Source organism: Protobothrops mucrosquamatus, unplaced genomic scaffold (genome assembly GCF_001527695.2).
Source record: "Protobothrops mucrosquamatus isolate PMUCROS unplaced genomic scaffold, P.Mucros_1.0 scaffold4025, whole genome shotgun sequence".
Classification (NCBI taxonomy): domain Eukaryota; kingdom Metazoa; phylum Chordata; class Lepidosauria; order Squamata; family Viperidae; genus Protobothrops; species Protobothrops mucrosquamatus.
Window position 1 is genome coordinate 41,100 of NW_015389962.1, and position 9,624 is coordinate 50,723.

General features: G+C 43.6%; 1 protein-coding gene across 1 annotated transcript in view; it reads left to right on the top strand.

Annotated features, from left to right (window-relative positions):
* The window catches only part of LOC107298499 (histone acetyltransferase KAT7-like), a 51,608-nt gene that overhangs the window by 39,053 nt on the left and 2,931 nt on the right, over window positions 1-9,624 (top strand). Inside the window, exons 12-13 of the mRNA XM_015827876.1 lie at window positions 8,341-8,434; window positions 9,217-9,363. Coding sequence (XP_015683362.1) covers window positions 8,341-8,434; window positions 9,217-9,363 — 241 coding nt within the window. The remainder of the gene's footprint in view (window positions 1-8,340; window positions 8,435-9,216; window positions 9,364-9,624) is intronic.

The window sequence follows — 9,624 nt, forward strand, 5'->3', positions numbered from 1 at the left end:
GGTGATTCCGGATCTCCCCTCCTTCCGCCGCGCCCTCAAGACTTGGTTGTTTCAGCGGGCAGGACTGGCCTAGGGGTATTTTAAATTGGTTTTAACTAAATTTTAGTAGAAGCGGCCTATTTAAATATTTATTTTTAATTATTCTCTTAAATTTTATATTTTGTATTTGTATCAAACTGTTTTTAAACTGGCTGTAAGCTGCCCTGAGTCCTCCGGGAGAAGGGCGGGGTATAAATATAATAAATTCTAATTCAAATTCAAATGGTATAAGGTCTCCTGCTTGAGCAGGGAGTTGGACTAAAAGTCCTCCAAGGTCCCTTCCAGCTCTATTCTGATTTTTTTAATTATTTTTTTTTAAACAAGTTTTATTGATTTTTTCATTTTACAAACAAGTGCTTAAGAATCAACGTGGTGGCAGGGCAATCAGTTATCCAAAAAACAAAGTCATATTCATAAGGTTCAGATGAAATCATTAAAAAAAAACCCCTCACTTTCCCTTCTAGTAACATATTATATTCAAGTTAACTAAATCAATCATAACAATCCTCAATAACCTTTCATCTAAATAAATCCACAAATCCAGATCCTGTGTTAAGCTTAACTATTTCAATTACTATATTCCATATTTCTAATCTAAGTACATAATTAACACTTTGGGTGTCTCCCCATTACCTTTTTCCTTAACATATTCAATAAACATTTATTAATATCATTTCTTCTTCTTTTTTCTTATTCCTCTTCCATTACAGAGTAGCTATCATTTCTAATAAAAAAAAAATTAGTTCAAATCGGAAAAGAAAAAAAAGAACAAAGAACAAAAAACAAAGACAAAAAAAAAGAAAAAATACCTTTCTATTTCTATTATAGTTTATAATCTATCAATCAATCCCTCAATATCTGTATCAAATTTCTTTAACCTCCTCCCAAAATTATTATATCCAAAACATATTAATCCATAGACAAACATCTTATTATTAAATTCAAACCTTTAAATAATTTTTATTCAATCTAACATCTTAATTAACTGTCTTAAGCCATAAATCAGTCCATATCTAATAAGCCTTTTAAGCCCATTACATAAAGCCTTAAATCACACTCTTAAATCTTATTCTAGCTTTCCTTTTTTGCCAGGCAGGTTTCCATAACAACGCCTCTATATCAATGAACAAATCTCTTTTTATGCCTTGTAGTATCATTTGGATCAAACAAAGACGTCCTCTTTTCTGTTTTAAGAGACCTAGCTTCTTTGTAAGTAATCCCTTGTTTTAAAGAGTCAAGTCTCCACGTTTGAAACTGTTGAATAGCAGGCTCAGTTATGTCCAACTTTGTAGATAATAGTTTATCCAAGCTACCATAATTCTCAGTTTGTTGGGCTTGTCTGTCCATTTCTATTGGTTTTAGGGTTGTAAGTGGTTTAATTACAGTCCTTTTTAGTTCCTCGGAGATCTCATCAGCATGCATATTAAGTAGAGTGAAATCTTATTTGCCTTTAGTTAATCCCGCTTCTGTTGATCTTTGGTCTATAGAGTGCTCAGATAAAGTCTGGGAGTCAATTTGTAAATTCAAAGCAGAATTTCTGTTTTTTATTTCCATAGTAAATTCTTTTATTTGCAAACATATTTCGTCAGTAGCTTCATAAAGTTTTTCCAATATAAGTTTATAGTCAAGTTGAACAAAGGGTTGCTCCATTTCAAAGATAATTGGAAACAGTCTGTATCATTTAGTAGAGGCTGTGTTCAAGAAACATTTAATCCAGTGGTTCTCAACCTTTTTAATGCCGCGACCCCAACCGGTCGTAAGTCGAGGACTAAACCGGTCGTAAGTCGAGAACTAAACCGGTCGTAAGTTGAGGACTACCCAACCGGTCGTAAGTCGAGGACTTTCCCTGCCCGGGAGCGCCGCGCATGCGTGGTTCCGCCCCCTGCGCCGGCTGAGGCGTAGCTGGCAAGCGGCAGAGACGGAGCAGGCCGACCACCAGCTGGCCCAGCCCAAGGGAGGTAAGGCACCCGCCAAAAAAGGGGGGGAAAATGGCGGACAAAAAAAATGGCGGGGAAAAAAATGGCAGACAGCCTTGCTTGGCGACCCCCGTGAAATGGTCGATCGACCCCAAATGGGGTCCCGACCCACAGGTTGAGAACCACTGATTTAATCAGTGTCCACCCCCACCAGTACAGCTGTTATTTTCTTTGTATTTTCCCTTTTATAATAATCTGAAGGTCAAAGTCAATCTCACATTCAGCAAAGAGAAAGTTGCAATTTTAACTTTTTCCACAAGGTGTCCTCAGTAGGATATAAAATCTTCTCCCATAGACCAAAAATATCACAAACAAGATCAGAAAACACAGACAGAAGGAGAATTCTTCAAATCTAGACCAAGTCCAGTAGTAGATTCAATATTAAAAAAAATTTCCAAGACCCCAAAGTGAATAAAAAATAAATAAAAATAGAAGGAAAAAGTCACTTTATAGTAAGTTAATTTAATCCATTTAAGCTTCTTTTTCCCACACTCACAAACGCCGCTTTCTTAGAGCAGGGAAATAATTTCAAAAGTGCTTTTTACAGGCACGAAAAAAAGGAGAACCAAAATAGGGAAAGAAAAAAGTCTCACCCGGCTCAGCCACAGTGGTTCCTGTGCTTAGATGTTCTTCTGACTTCTGGTTACAGCGGCACGGTGAACGGCCATTTTACCGGCCGTTCTTTCCACCGTCGGCCCAAAGGAGCAATCTCGGGCCGTGGAAGAAGCTTCCGCTCTCCCACGGACGACGAGGACCTCCTCAGCGGTAGCCGCCCCTCCAAGGCGGCTTTTCGACCCGATCAAGGGTCTACCGGCAGCGGAGAATCAGCTGGCGAGGGGAGCAGTCTCCTCACACAGCTGTGAGCGCCGCGATCCGGAACCGGAAGTCCAGCTCTATTCTGATTGAAGGTTGTCTAGACTGCAGATACTTGGTAGACAAATAGACTTCATCCCCTACTTCGAATTTCTTCTGCGGAGTCCTCTTCTCATCAGTGTATTTCTTATACGTCTCTCTCTAGCCTCATCTAATGCTTGGTGAACCACTGGTCATCTAGTTCAGTGGTTCTTAACCTGGGCGGTACCGCCCCCCAGGGGGCGATTTCATTTTTCAGGGGGGCGATGGAATGAAAAGGGGCGGCGTGGGGGCGATGGAATGAAAAGGGGGCGATAGGGGACGATGGAGCAAGATGTTTTGGGGACACCTTTGAGCCTTCCCCTGCAGCTCCGAGCGTCCTCCGCCATTTGTAGAGAGAGACAGAGAGAGGCACTTGTGCTTCTCTCTTTCTCTCTCATGCGGATTTGCCCCCTCGCAGGGCTCCTGATTGGCCCTGTGCCCGGGCGCGCCACCCTCTGGGAGAAGCGCGGCCAGGAAGTCCCTTTCCCTGGCTGGCCCCGTCCGAGGTACACGTGGTCGGGGAACCGCACGGGGAAGCCTGGAATCCCCGCTGGGAGCAGCCTGCCAGAGCCTCTGCTGAGCAGGCCAGCCTTCCCGCAAGCCACGGCCCTGAGAGAGAGCAGCCCCTGCGATCTCCAGCTGCGGGACCATTGGCCCAGCTGGCTGGGAAGGCGCGCCGGAGTCCCGGCTGCTTTGTCAGCGAAGATTGTGAGGTGAGAAGAAGATGGGGGGGAGAAAGGGAGGGAGAGGAAAGAGAGAGGAAGAGGGGAAAGAGAGAAAGAGAGAAAGAGAGAGGAAAGAGAGAGAGAGAGGAAGCGCAAGTGCCTCTCTCTCCCTCTCTTTCTCTCTCCTCACCTGGAGAAAGAAGGGGGGAGGGAGGGAGAGGAAAGAGAGGGAGAGGGGAAAGAGAAAGAGAGAGAGAGAAAGAGAGAGGAAAGAGAGAGAGAGGAAGCTCAAGTGCCTCTCTCTCTCCCTCTCTTTCTCTCTCCTCACCTGGAGAAAGAAGGGGGGAGGAAGGGAGAGGAAAGACAGAGGGAAAGGGGAAAGAGAGAAAGAGAGAGAAAGAGAGAGGAAAGATTGAGAGAGGAAGCTCAAGTGCCTCTCTCTCCCCCTCTCTTTCTCTCTCCTCACCTGGAGAAAGAATGGTGGAGGGAGGGAGAGGAAAGAGAGAAAGAGAGAGGAAAGAGAGAGAGAGAGGAAGCGCAAGTGCCTCTCTCTCCCTCTCTTTCTCTCTCCTCACCTGGAGAAAGAAGGGGGGAGGAAGGGAGAGGAAAGACAGAGGGAGAGGGGAAAGAGAAAAAGAGAGAGAAAGAGAGGAAAGAGAGAGAGAGGAAGTGCAAGTGCCTCTCTCTCCCCCTCTCTTTCTCTCTCCTCACCTGGAGAAAGAAGGGGGGAGGGAGGGAGAGGAAATTCTTAGTTCCTGCATCGTGGTTTGTTCTTATGCCCTTTTTATATTTCTTTTTGCATCTTAAATTTCACTTGTAATTCAATCATTAAATGTTACTGTTGTTGGGGGGGCATTTCACTTTCTTGCAATTGAATTTTGTTTTCAGTGGTCATTACATTTAAGTGTCTTGAATAAATAAGATNAAAAGACTGGAAATAAATTATTTGCATTGATATGTCCTGATGACAATTTTAAAGAAAACAAAAAAAGTGTTTGCATAAATTGAAGAATTATTTCCTATGTTGTGATTGAGAGGTTATGTTGGGGGAGGGGGGCGATGACAACTTCCTCATTGGCTCAAGGGGGCGATTCGTTCAAAAAGGTTAAGAACCACTGATCTAGTTTGTAGTTGTTTTACCCACTCTGCTAGGGAGAAGCATTTGGACTGCTCCTGTGGGAGTTCTGGTATGGCTACAAATTCTCTTTTGGTAGCTATTCGGAAGGGGGCAAAGCCAGTGCTGCTATGTACTGCATTGTTATACGCTACTTCTTGAAATGGGAGCAGATCTGCCCAATCATCCTGCTGATAATTCACATAACACCTCAGGTACTGTTCCAATACGCCATTGGCATGTTCACGGGCACCATTAGTCTGAGGATGATGAGTGGTCCCTAATAATTTCAAGAACTCCTGTCAGAATTGAGAGGTGAATTGCACTCCTCAGTCAAAGATAATCCTCTTGGGAGCTCCATGCAGATGATAAATGTGTTGGCACTAACAGTTTTGCCAGGGTTCATGCAGACGGGATCTTTGAGCATGCTACGAAATGTACTTGTTTTCAAAAAAGATCAGTGGTAATCCAAATCACAGTGTTCCCAGAGCTCTCAGGTAGCTCAACAATGAAGTCCATGGGGATTTCTTTTCAGGGTGCTAAGGGGCTAGCAACTTGCTGCAATAGTCCCCATGGCTTACCCACCATCCTTTTTCTGCTGCACATGTAGGCAACTAGTCATGTAGCTTCTATGTCCTTTTTCATGCTCAGCCACCAAAACTGACGTCTGACCAGGTGGTAGGGTTTTAACAAAATCAAAATGCCCTGTGGTTTTAGAGTTGTGGCTCCTCTGCAAAACCAAGAGCCTTTGGCTGGCTGGCATATAGAGTTTACTGCCCACCCACGTGAGTCTGTCACACATGCAAACATTTTCCTTGTTCTTTAAGAACCATTCATCTTGGAGCAGGGCTGTTTTTATTTATAGGGCCGTGTCCTCGGCCAAGTTGGGCAGTGCTTTGCTCTGGGTTCTGGTGGCGACCGGTGTTGTTATCTGCATAGAAGCGATGATGGCGTCCACCACCTCCTCCTTAGTACTATTGTACTGAGGCATTCTGGACAAGGCGTCTACTAGGAAGTTTTCCCCCCCAGGCAAATACCTTAACATAAAGTTGAACCGATTGAAGTATTGCACCCACCTCACTTGTTTAGGGGATAGCTTTCGGGGGGTGTTCAGCGTTTCTAGGTTTTTATGATCAGTATAGACCTCGAAAGTTCCTTGTCGCCTTCCAAGAAGTGTCACCATGTGAGTAACACCCATCTCACTGCATAAGCTGTCAACGCTGCTAATATTGAATATTCTTGCTTTGACAAAATATGCAGAACTGTCTGGTACTTTTAGAGTTAATTCAGATGAGAAAGAGAGAGGAGAGAAAAGCCTGCGGAAGGGAACGGAAGTGAATCTTTGCCCTCCAGGTTAATTGGAAGATGTGAATCATGAACCCAAAATAGGGGAGGGGAAATGCCTGGAATGTTATGTGCAAAGGAAGGGAAATTCAGATCTTGGCATTCTCCATGCCGTGCTGACACTCCTTTTACACTAATAAAGGCTTTTTAGGTTAAACCATGCCTGAAAGTTCTTTGAAGTGTTTCATTAGTCAGACACATGACATCAGCCTTTTTTCCCAAACCATCCATCTACGTTCTACCTCAGGCAGTTTTTTAGAAGTGTAAGCGCACTTTCAACCTTTCCTGCCACAGTTGTTAAGTGAATCACTGTAGTTGTTAAATTAGTGACATGGTTGTTAAGTGAATCTGGCTTCCCCGTTCACTTTGCTTGTCAGAAGGTCGCAAAAAGTGATCACATGACCCCAGGACAGTGCAACCATCATAAATATGAGTCAGTTGCCAAGCGGCTGAATTTTGGTCACGTGACCATGGGGATGCTGCAACAGTTGTAAGTGTGAAAAATGATTATAACTCACTTTTTTTCAGTGCCATTGTAACTTTGAGCTGTCACTAAAGGAACTGTTGTAAGTCGAGGACTACCTGTATTAGGAAATACTTCAGAAATTCCAGTTTGGAAACAAACTGTAGGAGATGGACTAGCAGAGCCTGGGGGTGGAGTGAAAAGCTCTCAGGAGGGGATATTTGAACATTAAAGAGGGCTCAACACCATCTCCATCAATCTATGTTGCCTTGACCCTAACCTACAGGTTGGAAGAAAGGTTTGCAGCGTTAGTGGATTCGGGGGCAACGGCCAACTTTTATAGACTTCACAACTGTTAAAGCATTACAGATCCCTATAGTCTCTGAGGACTCCAATGCACTTAGAAACAATAGATGTCCAACTGTTGAAAGCAGGTCCGATTATACACACCATGACCCCGCTGCAACTGACTGTCATCCAACATACCGAGCTGTTAACCCTGTATGTCACGAGACACCTCCACTTTCCAGTTGTATTGGGATCAGAGTGGCTAAAGCTTCACAATCCCACAATAGATTGGGAGGCAAGAACCATCTTTTACTGCCCCGGCTTGCCATCATCACCATTCTCAGACAGCAAACCGTTTGCATCAGCTGGCCCTGAGCCCCAAGGAAGGAAATGCCAAGCTACCCAGCAATTATGCAGATTTCGCAGATGTATTTGGGGAGGAAGAAGCAGCAGTCCTTCCCCCACATAGAGTCTGCGTCTGTGCTATAGACCTGGTCCCGGGGGCTAAAATACCTGCTAAGAGGCGGTATCCCATGTCAGCTAAGGAGCTATCAATTTTGAAGCAGTGTCTGGACTCTAGCTTGCAGAAAGGCTTTATTAGACCTTCACAATCACTGGCTTCAGTACCACAAACCCAAACGGTGAAGTTCTCCTGAGGACTGTTCACAACTACAACTCCCTTAATGCTGTGATGGTGAGGGACCATTACCCACTGTCCCTCATATCAGACTTGCTGGATTGGTTGCAAAGCACATGCATTTTTTCCAAGTTGGATCTTTGCAACACTTACAATCTCATTAGAGTCAAAGAAGGCCATGAATTTTTAACTGCATTCAATACCAGGTATGGCAAGGTTGAATACACCATCATGCCATTTTGACTCTTTAACTGTGGGGCAGTGTTTTCAAGGTTTATGAACCAGATTTTTTTCTGATATGATTGACAAATTTGTGGTTTATCTGAATGACATCCTAATCTACTCTGAAGATGAATCTCAGCACAACCACCAGTTGTGCAAGGTCTTGAGTAAACTGAGGGAAAATCACCTTTTGGCTAAATTAGAAAAATGTTATTTTGACTTGAAACAGCTAGATTTCTTAGGTTACTACATTTCCACAGATGGAGTTCAAATGTACCCCCAGAAAGTCCAAGCAGGGCTTGACTGGCAAAATCCCCACACAGCAAAGGATGTTCAGAGTTTATTAGGCTTTGCAAACTTTTATAGAAAGTTTATCCCATGCTTTGTGCATAAGTTTAAGCCACTAACACAGTTGTTTAAAAAAGGAGTCAAATTTGCTTGGACACTTTGATTTGTCTCACTGTGAGCTGAGGTTCAGAAAACATTTAATTGGCATACCAAGACAGAATGGAGGTGAATATCTCATAATCATAGGCCTAATGGCTTTTGAGTAGACAGACCAAATATACTTCACTGGGAATATCTTGGTTTGTTCAGCCACCTTGTTTTGCTCAGATTTGAGCCAGTATGTTATTAACTATATTTTAACCTTATTCTTATGAAACATGAGCCTGAAGTGCTATCTTGTTCAATTTCAGGAGAAGAACTCATTTCTCAACTATAATGTTTCTTGCATACTGACAATGCCTCAGTACATGAGGCAAGGTTATGGTAAAATGCTTATCGATTTCAGTAAGTATATATATTTATGTGTTGACAGTAGATAATAATAGTAGCCAATGACCAATAATAAACTTACAGGTAGTCCTCAACCTACAACCATTCATCCAGTGACCAGAGTCCTTGTGATTGCAATCTGGGGATTTTGCAGCCCTTTTGCACTTACATTTGCAACCTTCCCTGCTGGCTTCTCAGAAAGTCAGTGGGGAAGCTGACAGGGAAGGTTGCAAGTTGCTGGGGTAAGTCTTCCCTGCCAGCACACCTTTTCCTAGCCTCTCTGTGCTTTGCCCAGGCCATTTGCCCACCCTCCCCAAACAGCATGGTGCCTCTCGTGCACCCTCACTGACCCACGTGATTCCTCTTGCACACCCTTGTGCACCGTCCCTGATTTGTGTCAAGCTCAGAGCAAATACTAATATTGTAGTACAGCCTCCATTATTTGCTCCCATCCTGATACATTGGATAGCAATATCTGTACTGTCTGGGGTAGTGGGGGTTTTGGCCTATGTATCGGAGGGGCCTTCAGATATGAAGGTTTCTAACTTTTCCCAGGCAATGTTATCTTTTCAACCAACTTAAAATTTGCCCTGCACGGCTGCATTATAACTGCATTTATTTCATATGTGCACTAAATCCAAGAAATGAATAAACTTTGGAGAGGTTTGCCCACCACAAAGTATTTAGGCTCTCAGATGATGGTGGGTTTACGGAGCCATGTATGGAACTGTGGTGGAAATAGTCTAAAAATATATTGAAGACCAAATTGCAAAAGAGTATGTGTGCTCCCTAAACAGGCTATTTACTCTCCAAAGTGGAAGAGAAAGTTGGCTCTCCAGAAAGGCCCCTCTCAGACCTGGGACTTATTAGCTACCGTAGTTACTGGAAGGAGGTTCTTCTCCGTTATTTGCATAATTTCCAAGGCAAAGAAATCTCCATCAAAGGTGGGTTCTACTTTTCTTCATCTCTCTTTCCTTAAATTCTACTCTCACTTCACTGTGGACATTTGGAGCAGCTTTTCTCAATTTGATAGAAAATGGAGACATTTAAAAATTCCCCCAGAGTCTAACTCTAATATGGGCATCTCATTTTTCACACCCTTGTACTCCCTATACCATACTCTTACCACAAATGTCTCTTCGACCAGTCCGCTCCCACAGAGAGGGCCTCCTTAGGGTGCCGTCGGCCAGACAGTGCCGGCTGGT